This window comes from Anopheles bellator, chromosome 2 (assembly GCF_943735745.2).
Source record: "Anopheles bellator chromosome 2, idAnoBellAS_SP24_06.2, whole genome shotgun sequence".
NCBI classification, from domain to species: domain Eukaryota; kingdom Metazoa; phylum Arthropoda; class Insecta; order Diptera; family Culicidae; genus Anopheles; species Anopheles bellator.
In genome coordinates, this window is record NC_071286.1 from 50,141,176 (window position 1) to 50,161,281 (window position 20,106).

Sequence of the window (20,106 nt, forward strand, 5' to 3'; positions counted from 1 at the left end):
ACGTTTTATAGCAATAAAAAATCAGTGCTATAACCTGAGCTTTTCTGACAATCGTCCGAAACAGTGTCCGTTTCTGCTGTTTTAGGCCATCCGACGGACGGCAAAACGGACGTCCGTCGGACGTCCGTCGGATGGTAAAACGGACAGTAAAACGGACATAGTTGCTCCTTGGGATAAGTTTTTCGATAACAGTATGAAAAGGGCCGTTAATTATGCCCACAGAGAAATTCTGAAAAATGATAATAATAATGATAATGATAATGATAATGGTAATGATAATGATAATGATACACCAATCTGAACTAATCTCAGTGAATCTAACGAATCTGAACTAACTAACTATCTGTGTTTATTTATTTTTTTAATGAATTTATTTGAAACAGAATCCTTCAATCGTTGTTCAATCTTTCATTCTTATCAATCGATAAAGTAAGATAATATATATATCTATAATCGATATATTTTTATATTTATATATTTTTTCCCTCTTTTTCCTTAAATAATTCCCATTAATTCTGATGGAATTGAGATGGAAGACGTAAGACGCGAAATGGTTGGAAAGTTGTACCGTCACTACTACAGGAATTGGCCGCAACGCGCAGCTACACATGTTAAATGTTAACCAATGCCGAAGTTTTGTTGTGGTTGTACAGTGGGAACGTTTTCCTCTTTTTTAGCTTAAAAGTAAATAAAGTATTATATTTAGTAAATTTATATTTATTTATATTTATTTACTTTACTTAGCGTAAATAAACGATCAGACATTTCAGATAAATGGCAAACTGTTTGCGCTTATGTTAAAACGTTTATGCGTTGGTCGAGGCGTAAACCCGAGCGTAAACGCCTGTCACAGTGTTGTTTCAAACAGAGGACTATAGGCAGGAATCGGCATGCTAGCACGGCCATGAGCGTGACTAAGGCTAAATATAATTGAAGTCCCCTGCTGGCCAACTTTCGAGTGTATAGAGGAAAAGGTAAAAAGAGCCAGTTGACGGGGTGAGGTAGGATGTTGAAAATTAATATTCTCATACAGCATATTCCTTTAAATAGCATGATATTCTTTCCTAGGACAAGACGTTCGTTCGCCTACGAGTTGATGCTGTTCGTGACCGAGTCTTCGGATGTTGTGAAGACATTTATTATTTATTTATTATTATTTGATATATTGATATATTTATTTATTATTTGATATATTATTATTAAAAAAAAGACAGTTGGCGATGTGATTACGTATTGATGTAAGCCGTTTCGAGGGTCTTTGGGCTATCGCGACTAAGCTTTGTAACGCCATTTCTTGGTCACGATCTACATTTCTAATTCGCGTGGGTTCTGTTTGTTGTGGTATTCTTTTGCGTAGAAAGTTATGTAAGTATACTGCAGCTAAAATGACTTTTTGAGTTACTTCTGTTGGTAAGTTAATTGGTCCTCTAGCTATTTTAAATCGGTTCGCAAAGATCTCAAATGCATTTTCTACCGGCACTCGAGCGCGTGAATGCCGATAATTGAAATTTCGTTCTATAGCTCGTAGATTTTTACCTCCATAAGGACGAATGCAAAAATCTGTAAAGGCAAAAGAATTGTCGCCTAATATAAAGTAAGGCACTTTTATAACGTATGGAATTTCAAGAGGATGTGGGTCGGGAACATCCAAAGTCTTAGTTTCTAGCATACGATATAGTGTAGTATGTTTAAAAATCGCATCGTCCGATATTCCACCCTGGCCTCCAATGTCCACGTATAGGAAGTTGTAATCTGCATCAACCAAAGCGATCATAACCATGCTGTAGAACTGTTTGTAGTTGAAGTACTGGGAACCGGAATTCTTTGGAACCACAATAGATATATGCTTCCCATCTATTGCACCAATTGCATGAGGAAAACCCCAACGTTGTTCGAATTGTTCCGAAATTTTCAGCCACTCTTGTCTGCTCGAAGGTAGCTGAAATAAAATGATAAAAATATGTAAATAAGTATAAAAATGCAATGAAAAAAAAATAAAAACATTTGCTTTATTTTCAGATTGTACTAGTGCGACCAACATCACACTCCCAATCTGCAACAGCTATGCAATCGACGGTTCTTCATTCTTCATCACAAGTTTCCTGTTCTTCACAAAACAGCTCTCCGGTCTCCGCCTCTCCTAGCGGCGCCGGTTCTCCTTACGAAGCGACACCTGCAGCGGTCTTCATCCAGAATCGCTAACGATGTAGCTAACTGGATACAAAAATTCGTCACTCGACACCAAACTTTGGCTATCGCAAAGCTATACGAAGCAATGTATCGAAGTATCGTATCGTATCGTATATAATATCGAAACGGAGATTAACGAACCCAGTGAAACAACGATTTACCAGTAGGCATAAGGTAATACAAGCAGTCGGAGACCTATTATCCTTTATTCAATCCATTGGGTTGAACTTTTTCGAATTAAGCAAGGCATTTCGTAATAATCACAAGATCACTAGCACCGATCACTTCCTTTTTGTTAACAACGTTTGAAGTTCTTACCTTTACGTAATCGTTCAGCGCTTCCATTAATGCGTTACATACATCTGGCACGATCTTCCCGATCGTTTGTCTGGACACCTGCGATTTAGAAATAAAAGCTGAATTTCATATCCTTCGCACATATGACAAAGAAAATTGTATTTTTTACCCGAAACAAAAACTGCAAACTGGAATAGCTTTCTCCAGTCGCTAAGAAGCGCAGCGTTATCAGCAACCTTTCGCGAGGAGTTACGGCTCGCCGCATGTTTGTATCTATACGTTCTATTCTGTGCAGGACCAACGATTCCAAAAAGTTAAAATCAATCATTCTCATTCTGAGGAACCTAATGATTGTGTCGTTGATCTGCTCTTCCATTATGGTGTTGAGCAGAACGTTGCCGTCTTCTTCCCGACGAAAGAAGATTGGCCGCATCCACCATCTTCGTCCAACCCGTCTCTGCTCATTTTGACGCCTCTGCACATAGTTGGCGACGATGAGCAAATTACGCACCCACTCCGGATCGCGGACAATCGTTTCCATTTCTATAAACAATCAATTTTAAGTCAAATTCACTTTAAAACACTGTTCACTAACTACAGAACAACAGCACCAACCTGTAAAACGCAGCAAGACGAATAGAAGGAAGTTCCACAATCGAAGTAACTGAAGTTCAAAACTGAAACCAAAGCCAACACCAAGTGCTTCTTTCGACTTCAGCATGAATAATGAAGTATTATTACATGTATGATATGAATGGAACCATCACTCGCTCCCAGCTGCGCCCATCCTGTGTTTCCCCGCAAACCAACCACCGAGCAATTCGTCGGTCGCCTATCCTTTCGCGGCGAGTAAAAAAATGCACGGCTGCATACCAGACGCCGTACGGGATTTCCCCGAGGAATTTCATCAGCTCTTTTTAGCTAGCAATGATTCTGGATGTGCAGTCCTGGTGCCGGACGATTGGCCTTTTTTTACTCTGCTCAATCCCATCTTGCTGGTACAGCAACAAAAGCTAAAAAAATTGAAGAAATTTTTTTTCAGAAATGAACTTACCTCTTCGATTTCTATTTTCTCGGACCAAAACACGACGACTATTTGAAATTTCGTTTTTATATCTTTAGCTGGCCTTAGCTGACGTTTTTACGCTCCGAATTACGGCTACGTGTGCCAGATATAGATACGTAAAATAAATAAACGAAAATATTGAATACTTTAGAAAGAAACATTTATGTTTATGCATTGTCTCGTGAACTGAAATTAAAACATCGGAATTATCCTGCCAGCGGGTTCGCATGTATTGTAATACTATTGATTTTTTTCTCCACTATCGGTCGATATGTTTTGGGATTCACGGTAAGTTTTTCCAGTTCATCCAATGCTTCGAATCCATCAATAACTCTGCAAACGTTAATTGAAACGCTAATTAAATGACTGACAAGTCAATTGAATAGCTTACGCTTATAAAACTAAATGCAACATACTTTCCGAATAGCGTGTATTTGAGGTCAAGCGCTGGCTGAGGTGCGTAGGAGAAGAAAAACTGGCTTCCATTGGTGTTTGGGCCACTGTTGGCCATCGATACCATGCCACGGTCGTTGTGTTTTATACTTTCTTTGAACTCATCTTCAAACTTCCTGCCCCATATCGATTGACCGCCTTTTCCCGTTCCAGTCGGATCGCCAGTCTGAACAATGAAGCCTTTTATGTTTCTATGGAACAAACTACCATTGTAGTAATCGCTGGCGCATAGTGCTAAAAAGTTTTTGCAGGTTTTGGGGCAATCATCACAGAAAAGTTCGATTTTTATGTCGCCAACATCTGTGTGTAATGTCACACTCTAAAAATACAGAGACATCGGTTGCCGAAATGAATGATTTGCCAAGCTAAAACTACTTTATCAAAATCAAAAACGCCTTCATACCATTTTAATGTCTCTCGTTTCGCCTGATCAGTAAAGTTGTTTACAAACTACGCCAAAAGCTGTCAAACCAGAAAGGAGTCTAAAATATTGAACGTCACTCGTTGATTAAAGAAATCCTGTCTAAGCAATTGGTCGTTTTATCTAAAATCGGAGGAATAGAAAATCAGAGCAAAAGATTTCTTTGGGAAGCTGGCCCCCACAAACAAATCTATTGCTCTGCCCACATAAGTTTTGTCCTGTCCCTGCGGTAAACTAAAATTAAATCCTTTTTATGAAGCTGGCACATAGAGACAAGCGAGACAGACGCCGTCTTGTTCTGTGCAAGAGGAAGAAAGCATGATAGATGCCGCCGGATTTGACAGTTCAAAGTTTCCCGCTTGTCCAACCGTCGAATCAAACAACGCAATCGCTCCGTGTGTTTATGATCGTTTTCGATTCACATTTACGCAGATGGATTCATATTTCGTCAGTGACCAACGCAGACGTTGTGTAAAAGTGTTGTTTCCCGAGGTGTGTCTGCTAGTCGATTTCGAGTGTTTCGGTAACACGTCACAACAAAAGTTTTTCGTGGTGATCGAGAAAATTGATACGCAGAACTTAATCGTATGTGTTGAGCGTTACATAGATCGCGGAGCTGTTAATTGTTACAATTTTTCTCTTTTAGCAAATACGATTGACTCAGATGAATGATCGTTCGAAAGTTTGCATTAGTACCATTGATAACGCACGCTACGAAGAAATACGAACGCAGCAGTCTTTGCACGTAACATTCCAAGGCTTCATAGATCATTTAATAAAAATATTGGAGAGTTGCAAAAACGGCGAACTGCACATCGCTCTGACTAACGGAACAAGCGGCCATGTGATGCACTTGTATGAAAAACGTGCGTTTAAGAATTTAACACATCTGTTCTTACCGATGGAATTCGCACCCACGGAAACCGTGCTTTACCACATCAACGAATCACTTCAAACGCTTCAATCTCAAACAACTACCTTTTCTGCGGAATTACACAAATGCCAGCTCGAAATAGACTTTAAAGATGGTACTATCGAGAAACTTACTAATGAAATTCGAGGGTTGAAAGGAAAACTAATTGATCAAGAAAACTTAATATTCAGCCGAAACACGGAAGAAGTCAAGCAACTATATCAAACCATCAAGCACATGGATGAAAGCAAGGATATTGAAGAAAAACGGTATAAAGCCATCATCAACAGCATGCAGGAGAAAATAGATCAGCTCACAAAGGAATCTTCTGATCGTGCGGAACGGATGGTTCAGGAAGCAAAGCACAACAATGGTGTCCGTGAAGAGAATGCCAAACTACTTAATCTGAATGAAAAAATCCAAGTTGAACTCGACCGATTAAAAAAAGAGCTATCAACGAAGCAGAATCGAGAATGCAAAGCAGAAGGTGCAATCGTTGATATGAGAAAACAGTTTCATGATATGCAAACCAAAATGATATTTATGGAGAAACAACGATCAGAAATGGAGGCCGAACTGGAAGCGGAGAAAAATATTTGCCAAACAAAAAAAAAGGCGTTGCAACTTACAACTGATGAGCTAGCGAAAACATTGGTTGACATGAACAGTTTAAGGAACGAAAATTTGGAGCTTAAAAGCAAAGTAGATCGTCGTACAGAAATTGCTATGCGCCAAGAAAAGATGGTGATAGAAAAGGATAAAAAGCTGAAGGAACTGAATGATACTCTTATGAATATACAACAGGAGCACATTCGTAATCGGGCCGCCAACGAAGACTACGCTCAAACTGTACAACGAATAAAGGAACTTTCCAATGTCATCGAGGAGAAATATCGAAAAAGTACGGTGACCGGTAGACATATGAAGTTAATCATGGTTAATTACATCATTTTTGTCTTTCAGAAATCAACGATATGATAATTAAAATTTCCAACAATGTTAGGCATGATGAAATGTCTGTGATGGGTAATCATCTTTTTCCTGCCAATCTGGCCAATACAATGGACTCTCATTGACTTACACTACAATGGTCTGTTGTGTTGGTCTGATAAAAGCGAATCGTATTGGAATAAATTTCACAGTGGCAATATGCGAAACCAATTAAGAATATAATGATTATTATTATACATAGGATGTAAGATTATTATTATGATAGTACGAGATATTATGAGTAGAGGGCAGCGCTTACCCTAATAATGCTAAAGTAGAAACCGCACATCCTACAATTCCATATCTCATTGTTGAGGGCGAATCGAAATTGTTACGTTTCTGACCCATAACGATTCTACGACTGTTGCGATATATTAATCATTGGGGCAGAAGAAAGTGCATTGCAAACATCACAGGGGACATACATTGCCATAAACACCGAGTTTGAAGAAACTTCACTGTGCAACAATGGCATGATGGCAATAGCTTAGACAAACTCTACGAAGCAGGCTTAGCATTTGCCTGTTAGGTCTGGTTTTCTACTTTCGTGAATAAACGTTCCATTTTTACACTATAAATGGACATGCCATGTTAGATCGTATTTAAATTGTTGTACATAGTTTCGTTTCATTTGAATGGTTGGGATGCTGAAATCATGCACTATCAACGAAAAGTTGTCTATGCAATATTTGTTTAAAGAAAAACAATTATAAATTCATAGATAACAGTGTCATAATGGATCTTATGGTTAAGCCAACGTTTCTTCATTCCAATAATGAAACTTAGACCATGGAAATGATTTCGTCAATTTCAAACTACTAATTACAGTGGATAAAATGGCTAGACGGATGGGATAGTGTTAAAATGTAGACTTAATAAATTCGTTTCAGCTAGCTTCATGCTGAACCCTGCCGAACTTTTAACAAAAATCCGTACGGTGAAATAAGCTTCAAGTTTTCGCCGCAGAATTCGCACGGTCAGATCAAATTTTAGAATTTGCGTTCTGATCTTTTGGATGTTTTTAACACCATCGAATGCGGTGGGTCGGGCTAAGTATTCCAGTCACGCTTCTCACGAATCAGTCTGATTTGCGCTCTGAAACTTTTCCTTCCTGTGAAAGTCAGGAATTCGATTCAGAAACGAGAAAAGTAACGAAAGAACGATTGCTAATATGACGAATGTAAAAAGAATGGAGAATAAAATAGGACTCAGCTGCCCTTGATAATAGCATCTCGATTTTGACAAGTTTTCGTACACTCTGAGGACAAAAGCTGAACGATGTCTTTATTGCGCGATGACTAGCTCTACCTCTGACAGTGGTGGAATCGGAACATGATTTATGCTTGAAAAACATTTGTGTATAGCACAAGGGTAATTTGCCAAGATCCAAAGATGACGATGTCGGCCGCAGGTAAAGAGTGCAGCTCACGATACGCAAATTGTACAAACGCCATCGACTCCAGACCACACACCCGCATAATGCATATTTGTTTAAAATTAATTCCGATGCAGGAAATATGCTTCCCCGGCTCGGATCCATGAGACTAGGTCGGAAGGACAGAATTCGATTGTTCATCGCTCTTTATTCCTGTCCTTTATTTTATAACAATTTAGTTTTTACCTTATGCCAGTGTCAGTCGCGCCCTAGCTTGGCCTATCAGTCGACCCGTCGCTCAGCAGCAAACAAGCCAACACGTGGTTCTACCATCCCTTTTGATGCACCGGATTCGTGGCTGTGTATGCCTCTCTGTCGCTCGCAAGGTATGCGCGGATTGTTCTTCTGCTTACGCCGCATCATTTGTCGACCACGACCTGGGCCACTCGTCGCTGCTCCTCTCGCTACGTGCCTGTTGTAGGTGAAACGTCACGGAACAGCATGGCCGGGCAAAGCGCTCCCAACTGTTAAGGTTACGTAGCAATTTGTTCGCTACGTTATTCGGCTACTGCTACCGTGACCATCCACCAGACTAAGAAAGATCGTCTGAACAAAGCAAAAAATGTTCGTTGCCCCAAAAATAATTAAAAAATTAGCCTCCAGCATTACAGCAAGAACAAACCCTGCTCTTTATTGAATAGGTTAGAAACACTAGACCATACGGTACCCAGCAGAGAATGATGTTCATGTGGGCGTATCCTTCCCTATCTTAATGAAAGAACAATAAAATTCCATTTTCCGGGAATTCCATTTTCCGGGGTCCGAGGAGTAAAAGGATTGTTCTTTGCTGGCTATGCAAACTGGCATACGTGGCACGGACAACGGCCATACAATGAATATGAATTAACAATAATGCTACAAACAATAACCTATGTAGAAGTGCTGTTTCCAGTTCTAGTTGGCAGCATTCAAAAGAAAACGTTCTTAGGATACCTTATGACATAGATTCCAATTGACAATTAATTAGGTTTTTCGATTTTCGTTTTATTGCAATATATTTATCACTACTATACTGTAGACTTTTAGTCTATAGTCTACACTTTTTAAAACAATTTTATCACTTTAGCTACACGTTTCGCAAATCCCTCGCGCTACACAACTCTCTCATTCACGTGCCGGAGCACGGTAAGATTACGTCGCCTTATCCGACCAACAATAACAGCTTTCTCCACCGTACGCCTTGTCCAAAAAACAAAGCTTCGAAAATCAACCAACACTTTCTGGTCCCGAACAACGGAACAACAAATTGCAGTCCGCCCTCAGCCGCACTGGACCACGGAAACGCAAACTTTTGAACTTTTCCCGGCGTTTCGCAAACGCGCGGTATCTTTGTCCATTTATCAAATAGCTAAAACCACCGAAAACAACGCAACACTTCGAACGACCGAGACCGGCCGATGCAGACCTTGTTCGGGACACCGTCCGGGTTCACGAATTGCCAACCCCAATATCCGGATGGATGGTAAACGGAAATTCAATATTGAACATAATAACTTCCGGCACCGGATGCAGCGCGCAGGTTTCTGTGAGTCCGATGAAGTGGAAGGGTGCCTTCGTGTGGCAGAAACCAGATCGGCCAGGTGGATTTCAATTTGCCAGGCCCACGGGAGTAATTAAACGCCGGTGAGAGATGATCCGAATCTGCCCAAACGGACCAAATAGTTGCTCTTGGTAGTGCGGCTTTCGCGGATCAGCTAGGTTCGCATGGCCCATAAATTGAACCGGGTCTGCCACTCAAGGAATAAATATCGGCTACGTTTGGCACGTAATTCCTCGACCTACGCATCCGTTGCTAGCTTATAGTTTGCGATTTGGTTTCAGCAGGTGCTTCACGCTGGCCTAAGAAGTGCATTGGTGCCCATTGCACCGGCTCCATAATCGCCCTGATGCCAGGTAATACCTAGCTGTTATAAGCGGTGGATTGGACTCAAAGTTCTTTTTTGTGGTGGTGACATTGCACGCTACACAATCCCGTCCAAAGCAGACCACCACAGTTCAGTGTGCGGAGGTTTTCCTTTTTCCTAACTTTACAAAGAGGTTTCGATTCAAAAGATTTCACTCCCGGTGTGACCACTGACTACACCAAAAGGGCCCATGCTCTATTTTGCCGCCCCTTTGAAATTGTTGTGGTTCTGGGGCGTTAGTGGCATGGTATCGGGAGCTCAACATTTCATGCTTGGCAGAATTACCAGGAAGAAAAGTAAGACGCGAAAAGAAGGAATCGTGTTCATGGTGCACCGCCAACAGGCAAATATTGCCGAAGGATCTCGGGACCTTTGCGTTTCCAGCAATAACACCAAAACTACGTTGGTTCTTAATTTACAAAACTCTTCAACATAAAACTGCAAATACACACCGCAGCGTAAATAATTGAAGCATACAATGTTACGCAGCGATTCCAAACTCACCACGGTTTGTGAGGACATCAGGAATCGAACCTGAAACCAAAGCATTCTCCTGCCGCTGAAGCTGGAGGTGGTTGATCTAATCCTTTCTACGTCTCAGTTCCCCTTCAGGATCCCTACCAGGTGCCACGGTGAAGCTGGAATAATCTATTTTCCAATTAGTAGCCGTACACTACACCGTGCCACAGTGGTATGTGAATTTCTCACTCTATCACGGCTTGCCACACCAGGAAGCTAATTAAACAATAGGGAGGCAAGGCGAAAAGGCACGTGCATACAACATCGATCCTGCCGATGCACGCTGAGGCCGAGCCCCAGAGCCACGGTGTAAACTGGGATTCTTATGCACCGCTTCCAGTGTCGTGTGAAAATGGCGGTTTTGACGTCAACAACTTCTCATCCCAGCTCCATGCTCTCGATGTCTGAAAAGCGCAAGGGAGCGGGTTCGGTTAACAATATATTGTTAAACTAGCTCGACCAGGACTAAGAAGACGAATGAAGGCCGTTGCGATTAAATGGAGCCACCTAGTCTCTGTGGTTGTTTTCCGTCTCGTGAGAACCGTTCATTACTGCCGGCCAGTCACTGGTGTCCTTCAACGAGCAGTGTGTCCCATAATCCTATCACTCTATTTTGTGTCTGATTTTTTCACTACCCTGATCCCTGATGGCCAAAGGACAACGGTGTGCGATGGTACTGCTATCCCTATGGACCGTTGTCTGTGGCAAAACGAAACGGCCAAGTGTTCAGGGGCTAGAAGGCTGCAGGTGTCGTGCTGCATAGTTTCCCATGGTCCCAGCCTGGCAAACTTCGGCAAACCTGCGGACACACACAAGATTCGTTGCGTGTTGAATTACACTCCCGGGAATCTCTATCGGAGACACATTGATCGATTCTGCGATCGTTTCACAACGAGCTCCAAGAGTCCCGGAGGAGCGAATATGGTTTTGGCTAAAGCGATCCAAAGCCATCTGTTATCGGAGTTGGCGAAACCGACATCCAGAACCTTATACCCTTATATTTGTACTAAAACTTTTAGTGATGTGCTCTCGTAGCACCTGTCGCCGCCGCTCGTTGGGTTGGAAATTGTCATTATTCCCATTATATTGCCTCGTAGCATCGCCACAAGGTTTGTCCGGTACGAGCGTGATAATGGTTTTTCGCTTCGAGGCATCTTTTTCCGCTTCATCCTGGGGCAACAATGCTGGCGAATGTCTATATTTACTGGGTGGTTGCGGTTTTTTTTCCTCGGGTCAGCTGAATTCAGCTGAAGACAAGAGTGGCAACCATTTGGGGTACTTTTATTGAGCGCACTTGAACCTATAGACCTCTACTCCCTGACATCGCATTTTCAGCCCGGAAGAAGTGTATCAACATTGGCGACAACAACCAAAGCCATTTTATCGAATCGGAGCAGAGTGGCTGAGGCAGACAACGCAAGTTGGTGAAACCAACGGTCACCTCCATTTCGCCGGATGACAAAAAGGGAAATCTTCGACGATCCGGCATGCACTAGCATTATCGACACGTCCTCAACTCTGTCTTGTAGGGAACAACAGATGCTACGTGCGACTGTTTGCCGAGTCAATTGGTACGTATGCTGCACAGTTTTTCTTTACCATTTATCCTGTCCACAAATGGCGCATACTTGAGGAGAAAAATGCTTGTGCATTGTAGCTCCTATGCCGCCGTGCGCTTCTCTTCCGGCCACTCATGTGCATTGTGGTGTTTGATTTTCGTAAATAAAAACGTCGTTAAAATAATCGCGCCAATAATACCTTTTTTCTGTCATCCAGGGAAAGCAGTAAATTGGTCTTACGTTTTCAAATTACCAACGATTTCATGGTGTTGCAGTCGCAGCGCAGATTGAATCCATGATTTATCCTGCTTCATTTCGATTTACTTCATAGAAGAGTAAGCAAAACGTGGTGGTTCGTGAGCGGTTGATGGGAGCTCGTCAATTGGTATGGAAAATTTACATAAAAACAAAATCACGACAGGAAAGCTGATGTAGGTGGGGTCAGAAGTATTCAGAAGGATTCTTCTATCGAGCAAGAAAATATCAAGCTTCGCAACAAAATTATACTTATTGCTATACTGCTACTTAAAGTATTTCACATTTTGCAATTATCCACGTTACATGGTTTGACAGTGACGGACACTCAATAAGACAGGTTTTTTAAATTTTCTGTCACCAATAATAGAGTGCACTTCGCGGTGATAAAACCGTAAACCTCACAATTTAATCCCATTTACTTAACTACTTTTCGCTCATCTCGAATCGGTGGCCGGTCGGAAAATTGACGTGCGGTGTAGGTTCGAAACCACTGTGTTTTAACCAATTAATTGTTAATAACATTTATCGGCTGCGGTGCAATTATTTATCCCACGGCATGGGGCAATACCGTGCTGGCATTAAATAAACACGACCACGCGAATATAAACCGGGAAACAATATTGTGGAACGATGCGCTTTCTCCCCTTTTCTCAATCACCGGTGGTGAGAATTCGCTAAAATAAAACGCTCGCTTTTCCAATTGATTTTATAGCGCTGCGTCATGTTCTCATTATCGAAATTTTCTACCCAACTTTCCGCAAACTGTTTTTCGCGCGGGAACGTCTCAACTCTGGCGCTCGTCAAAAGTGGTCTGCGATGCAATTGCTACGTAGCAGAGAATCCCCCCAAATTTCATGCTGCCACGAAACAGCACCCTGCCCGCAGGCGGATGTAGTGCAGCGCCGGGGGATACTTTCATTCAACCCAAATTATGCTCGCATAGGGGACAATGAAATTCTTCAACCACGATATGCAGAACACCGGTGTAACCTGCGACAAACGGAAGGTAATATTCTAAAGCACAGCGTCGTTCGGATGTGGAACGTTTCACACTCCAACGATACTTTTGCTACGGACATTTTATGCGCTTTCATGTCCATAAAACGAGAGCATAGACTCGCAACCAAGCCAACGCCGTTACCGAGGCACTGTTGAATCCGTGGCATCCATTTACCGTGCAAGAAAAAAATCGCCCGTTTGCCATCGCGGAAACGTGAGCCCGCCCTTGGGTGCTATTGTACCCGGCCCGCTATTTGCTCTCGATTTCTGCGAACGAGTGCCAAAATTATGATACCAACGTAAGACGTTGTAGATTGAAGGGCAGCGAATTATTCGCAACTCTTTTAACGAACGATGACTGTTGGGCCATTGTCGGAGAGGGTCGCGGCTAAACGTATTGTTTAGCAAAAGTGCAACAGAATACAGCAGAACTGGCTGGCTGGCTACCTGGCTGGTTTGAAACGCCAAACAGACATCTGTTGTTATAATACTTCAATCGTCAGATCTCAATAAACTCAACTGCAGCAGGTTCTCAAACAAGAACTTTTTCTTTGAATTAAAATTAACGCGTAGATAGTTCAAATGAAGCTGGAACTAACGTGAGAGTAAATAAATGTAAGATTAGCAAACCACGTTGGGTCGATTTACTAAACTGTGACATCGATTTACTTACTAACATGAGTAAATTGCGTTGAGTTCACGGTGGTAGTGTTCAAATTCATTCGATTCGAATCTCATCTCATTTCATTGGTGAGAAAAAGTGATCTCAAGTGAGAAAAGTGGAGTGAACTTCATCGCGTAATGAGTGAATTGGATAAACATTTTCCATTGCGCATGCTCTCTCTAGCTGTATTCATTAGTGTCCCTTCCTAACTGAATAAATTGTTCATTTTGCAATGCACTTTGTGAATGAATTGTTCATTTTTGTACCATCAATTTCTCGCATGATTCATTGTTGATGAATAGGTGAAATATGAAGGTTCATCGTGAAAAGGTGCATTTGTGAGATTTACTAGTACTTTGTGACTAACGTCTCATTATCAGTGATTATCAACTACAACTACTGGGCTAGCATGTAAAAAGTTTGTTTGGAACTAGCTGGGTGTTAGACAGAAATAATTATACTAAATACTGGCAAGCGTGTTTTTCCTAACACTAGGTGAACACAAAATCCATTGTAATTGGACAATAATCTTACTTCAATGTACTAATTATAGTTCGCTTCAAAGCCACCAAATTGATCAAAATCAACAAACCATTTATTTACAAGAGCCTCTGGACGTCCCTGAAATTATAACTTCATCTGGTTGAAACGAAATAAATCTCATAATAAATATACCAGTGGCGATGTTATATGTATCCTTTTTGTGTTTTACCCCAATCGGAGCGTTCGAATGACTTTTCAAGTAAAAACTCTTATCTTAAAGATTCTTGTTTTCTCAGCTTGCGGCTGCAGCAGTGTTTCGGCAAGTTGAACATTCCTTAATGAGTAGCATGCAAAGAGCTTAAAACACCTGAAGATCGTTTGACAACCGCCCCAAAGATAAACTAGCTGTTAATTCCTCCCGGAAAAGGTATGGTGTGCATTCACGGGACGCCACGCCTTTACTACGCAGTCGGTGAATCCTTACCGCAAAAACACACGTTTCTCGGGTCCTTCGTGGTGAGACAAAGGTGCACTCGGTGTTAGTCACCACTCGCTGATCCAGCTAGCTTACGTATGTCCAGTTCCAGGTGCTGACAATACATTTCGCTTTGTGGCTGACTAAATAGGCAGCTCCCGAATGCGGAAGAGCATGAAGGCACGTTTGGTCAGAAGGAAAGCCCCGGGGGCTCGGTGCTTTTTAAGATAACTCACCCACGGTGTGATGCCTCGATTAGGTCTAATAATTACTCTCTAAATAAGTAATGAAAACGGTACTCGACCCTTTGCTAATCTCATAATATCGCCAAACTCACCAAGTGTTGGGCATATTAGCTTCGAAAAACTATGTCGATGAGGCCATGCTCGCCCAAAAAGGTGAAGATACTGTGGTATAATTTACTTTTTGCGGCACTGCATGCCTTTCGTAGGCTTCATTGTTTGAAAAGGCTCCGATGGTCAAAACACAACGAAAGTGGGTCTTGTTGCTAATAACGGGGTGATCTAAATTCATTTCAATTTTTCTCCAATGTTTTCTTTCTATTTTTGCGTTTGGTTCAAAGTTAATAAAAAATTGGTCCACCGAATATCAATATGACGAGCCTGGTACAAGAATGCTGAAAATATTTCGGCACTCTCATAGCTTCGGGCAGTAATCCATTTTCATGTCCTTCAGACATCATCCTATTCGGCGATGGAGACGCGTGGTCGTTCACGATGTTTGGAAGGCTTTGGGTATTGCACTCGTGTAAATGTCGCTTTGGTATCAAGTGGTGATCCAACCTCTCAAATTTCTTCCTAGTTTCGGAATCGGATTATATTCCTTAATTACCAGCGGCAATTGCCTGTCGATCATCAATATTGTTTACTCCACTTTCACTGAAGCGTCAAAATTATTTCGAACTCTGCGAAAAAGACTCCTACGGCTATGATGTTAGTATGTCGTTAGTAAATTCTGTTGGAAAGCCAGAATTTGTAGGGAGAAAAACGCTGCTAAACTCTGCTTAAAAACGCTTAAAACGGCGCAGCCCAAAAAGCACCGTAATAATACACCCCAATAACAACAACGGTCAAGTTTCACCAATTGAATACTATTACATATGGTCCCTATTATTCGATCGGGCATTCCAAAGGGTTCCGTAGCGACCGCGAGGATGCGTGAACCGGGGACTAAACGCATTTTTTTTTGAAACGAGATGCAACTGACATAAAAACCTTCCATCGGCCACATGCTCCGTTGGCATGCGGACCCAACCAATATTTAACAAACCGATAATCTGATATCGATACGACTCGCCGCGGCTGTTGCTGAAGTTGTGCTTTGCTCCCAGATTCCGCAACGAACTCTATTAGAAATCTACCGGTCTGGCTGGCAGTAATTGGTAATAGATTGGAACAGTTTACGCAAATATGCAGAGCAGTTCCAGTGCAAGGGATGGCAAAACTGGTACCACATCCATCAACCCGGACCCGGATTGGGAGGCAAAACGCTTCCAAGCTGTAAGCTGTGGCTTGTGGGCCAAGTTTCATTATTTATTAAATTATAAGCACAGGTCAGACGCGGTCGGATCGAGGCACTGCCTGCGTGGTATTACTGCTTGTTTATGGAACGTATTTCTGCAATTGCAACTAACTGTTGCGATCCGGGGCAAACTGTGGCGTGTGCATTGTCAGCATAAACTGGAGCGAAAATCCCCGGAAGTCAGCGCGACGCTCCGCGGTGGGTGGCTCCTATGGCGATGCTACATCGAACTACGGAGGAATATAATGGAAGCCTATCGCCCGGGCGATGCACCGTAATGCAGCCGTCGATAATCACGCTGATAGGGATGATGATTTTCCGCGCTACTCCTCGCCCATACCCAAACACACGTAAACACAAGTGCATGCTGATCTCCATGATCAACTTTGGCGCGCCACATATTCGAAGAGGATTTATTAGTCATTCCGAAACTTGGTACCGGGAGCTGTCTGCCCTTGGCAGGGCGCAAGGCATACTTTTTGCCTGCATAAAAAACTCGTGCTATACATCATTTCGTGTGACAGCTGTGACATCGGGGGTCGGTGCCCGGTGTGGCATCCCTGCGCTAGGGTCCATCCGGTTCGGCTCAATTGTAGCTTTGAGGCTTAAATCATACATACCGCACGAGCTATTAAATTATCCAACGGCATAATGTTGTTCGTGCACGGTGACAGTGCAGCTCTGAGACCAAGGGTAGATGGTGAGCCATACAACTTCATAAATATGTATCGTCTGTAGGGAGATTTGCGGTTATCATTCGAAATCCCTACACCCGGGCGCAGATAGGGATAATTGTGGATTATGTGCCGTGGACCTGTGGTTTTGTGGCCTGTTTTACAATCGGACACCGCAGTTTTTCCCGGTGCAATGGTGCAGACACAGATAACTATGCAGCTCTAAATGTAAGGAATAACTGTCGAAGAGTTAATGGAGCACTTGTATTCTTTGCACCGGCGGTCCACGATTTACTTGTCGATCTGCTTTTAAATCTTAAAGGCCTGGACTGGGCCGTATTTATTACATGTCGATGTATTTCATCGAAATACACCATGCGTGTGTTCTAGAGCTTCCCTTTTGGTGTCAGTGAAACGCAAATGATGGGAGAAACTTTCGTCTAGACGAGCAATACGACGACCCAACACTATCAAACTGTCTGTCAACGGCAGGAAAAACCGGTGGCAATTTGGTGGTAGCATTTTCCGCAAGGACGTCGACGACGAAAATTGATTAGAATCGATTACGCTAATGTGCCCAACTCACCCATCGTAAATGACCCGCAGCAACGGCCGTGCATCATGGCCCCGTTTTCCGGTTTCTGCGCGCCGAGGAACTCGTGCGAGATCCGGAAACGGCGTAACAAATGGGGCACGGACCAGTCGCGAATACTTTAACCTACTCGCTACCGGCGCCCACAGTCCACTGAAGGGTCAGTGAATAGTAGTAGTTCCATTTGCATCGTAATCGCCGCAAATAGTCACTGTCGTGTTCCGCACTATCGCATGCAAAACAATTAGCCTCGGAAAGGAAGGCTTTTTCCCGTTTGATGATGCCACTCCGGGTGACCGGAAAAGCTTCTCAGTTCGAGTTCGAGCAGAGAGCGACCTTTGAGAGTACAAACCGGAACCATGGTGTCTGGTATTGTTATGCGGTGGCAGCAGATAGCTACTTGCCATCATCACGTATTATCATGGATATGGAGCAATCGTGACACAGAGAGTGAAGTCGACTGCATCGTGGGAGCTAAGCGCGAAGGCACATTTTTCTTATACCCAACGACGATCCACTCAGACTCCGAACCAGGACCGGGATTAAAAACGTTTATTCGATGACACACACAGGGCAGTAATAGCCTTGGGAAGGAAGACCCAGCCCAGCACCACCCACATGCCAGAGAGAGCCTGATTTCTTGCCAAGAAAATCGCAGCGGAACTCTCAAAACGGTCGGCAGAGTTTCTAGCGTGCCAAGAATGAGCGTTTAAATTGCACGCCCAACTAAATTTGCATAATTAGTGAAATCTTGCTCGAGCACCAATATGCTATCGTGTGAAATGCATTCACTAATTACTGCGTACGCCTCCCGCGCTGTTCTGCATCAAAAAGCTGCCCTACTAACGAAACCGTTCCGATTAAACTGCGTTTAGTACTGTGTATTACTGCGAGTTCTGGCTTCTTACGCACAGGAGAGATACAAACTAATCTTACTACTTACAATATAATTATTTAACACTACAGGGTGTTTCAATAACGACACATTTTTTCATTTGGTAAAAAAAGGATTAACATTTTTCATTGCTTGAACTTTTATTTGAAACGTTCATTCAAGACATTTTTGTATAAAATACAATTTTGATTGCAGAAAATTAGAAAATATGATAAACTTATTTCCACAGTGGTAGGCCTTCAACTCAACCGGTGCGATTTTTGAACATCTCATTCCATTCATTCTTACGGTGGTTATGTTAACAGTTCGAATTCTAATTGCCATGATGCCATGGAGACAATCGAAAATGTACTCAAAAATAGGTCGATCTAATGGGCTACGGTTCAGCCAGCCGTGGTGGACATTTGACCAACATTGTTTTGCATAAAAATGTCTTGAAATGTCTTCAAATAAAAGTTCAAGCATTGAAAAATATTAAGCTAATAACCAAATAAAAAAGAGTATCATATATGGTTCAGCCTCACCCTTTTTAAAACGGTGCTTTTTTATTGCTGCTCGCACTATAAATTATCCGTAAATTAGACGGTTGTTTTAGTTCTATTTTGCAATATCATAAAATGCTCTAATATGTAATATCATAAAATATGTATCATATGCAATATGTAATATCATAAAATGCTCTAACTTCTATCCTAACTATTTTCAAATCGTATATGACTGCTGGGCCTAATTTCGTTTGGTTCACGTTTGGATTAACACGATTAACACCTTATGCTGATGTAGGATTCCACAAATCCGAAGTGCTATTGCTTCAGTTCATTATACATTTGCCAAGAATCTCACTCTTAGAAGTTCGCAAAGCTTCTCAAAGTAGAACGGTAATATTTTTGCAATAGATGGAGCAACGTTGGAAGCCTTGAAGCATTCTCAACAGAGGTCCTTTTCCAAGCATGCGCGGGAAAATGATAGTTTGCATGAAAGCTGGAACGAGAAGTCAGAATTAACAGAACATTGCGTGCAAGGGAAAACCGACCATGATATTTTTAAATATAGACCTTTTTTTACATTTTCAGTTGGTTTTTCTGTTGGTTGGGACTAAAGCTTATAAAAGTTATTTATGCGCGATGCAGCTGCAACTAATGGTTGCGAAAGGGTGCATGATGGATATCCAAATTGTGTGGAAAAAATTTACTAGCAAAAAAGTACATGAGATATAACAAAAAACCAATGTGAAGTTTAGTTCTAATTATTTCGGAACACACAGCTCGACAGCAATCGAAGCACATAATTTTTTTGCCACCATCACAGAGCCTTGACGACGTCTTGTGCGAAGAGGATGCTGCGACCTTTACGCTCTCATCGTCACCTACCGAGGGAAACATGTAAACAGATATCGAAAGTTTTGTTGTTATCACACACTCATCCTCGCCGAGTGTGTATAGGTGTGATTATGTCAGCGCGGCATACTCGACGCTTTCGTGGCCGAATTTCGGTGGTTCGTGAGTGGTCGATGGGCGCGCGCGTGGGTGTCCGATTGTTGACAAGCAAATTTGGAATTGTTGTGTTCCATTGAGCCGGCATCCTAGAGGCGTCGGCGCAGAACCACGCTACACATACAGACAGGAGGCGAAACGGAACTGGCACTCACTCACGGAACCCGTGTTGACCCGTACCGAAATGCTGTGGTCATTCGTGATCTAGAGTTTTTCCAGGACGGTCACGCGCCAGACGCGCTTCCCGAAATATGTGAAGTGAAATAGGAGTAAAAAATGAGAAA

At 42.3% G+C, this 20,106-nt stretch overlaps 3 protein-coding genes across 3 annotated transcripts; 1 reads left to right on the forward strand and 2 right to left on the reverse strand.

Moving 5' to 3' along the window:
* Positions 1-206: 206 nt before the first annotated feature.
* On the reverse strand, positions 207-2,929 carry LOC131207664 (uncharacterized). The gene is made up of 4 exons (XM_058200286.1): positions 2,657-2,929; positions 2,509-2,586; positions 1,672-1,939; positions 207-229 (listed from the first exon to the last, which is right to left on the reverse strand). Exons 1-4 carry the CDS (start codon positions 2,918-2,920, stop codon positions 207-209), a joined length of 633 nt encoding a protein of 210 aa, XP_058056269.1. The 5' UTR covers positions 2,921-2,929.
* A 685-nt stretch (positions 2,930-3,614) lies between these two features.
* Positions 3,615-4,451, reverse strand: LOC131210139 (peptidyl-prolyl cis-trans isomerase-like 3). Its single transcript, XM_058203343.1, has 3 exons — positions 4,410-4,451; positions 3,970-4,325; positions 3,615-3,886 (listed from the first exon to the last, which is right to left on the reverse strand). The coding sequence occupies exons 1-3, from the start codon at positions 4,410-4,412 to the stop codon at positions 3,760-3,762; spliced, it is 486 nt and encodes a 161-aa protein (XP_058059326.1). The 5' UTR covers positions 4,413-4,451; the 3' UTR covers positions 3,615-3,759.
* A 398-nt stretch (positions 4,452-4,849) lies between these two features.
* Positions 4,850-6,757, forward strand: LOC131210200 (spindle assembly abnormal protein 6 homolog). Its single transcript, XM_058203410.1, has 3 exons — positions 4,850-5,012; positions 5,074-6,241; positions 6,304-6,757. Exons 1-3 carry the CDS (start codon positions 4,860-4,862, stop codon positions 6,414-6,416), a joined length of 1,434 nt encoding a protein of 477 aa, XP_058059393.1. The 5' UTR covers positions 4,850-4,859; the 3' UTR covers positions 6,417-6,757.
* The last annotated feature ends 13,349 nt before the right edge of the window (positions 6,758-20,106 follow it).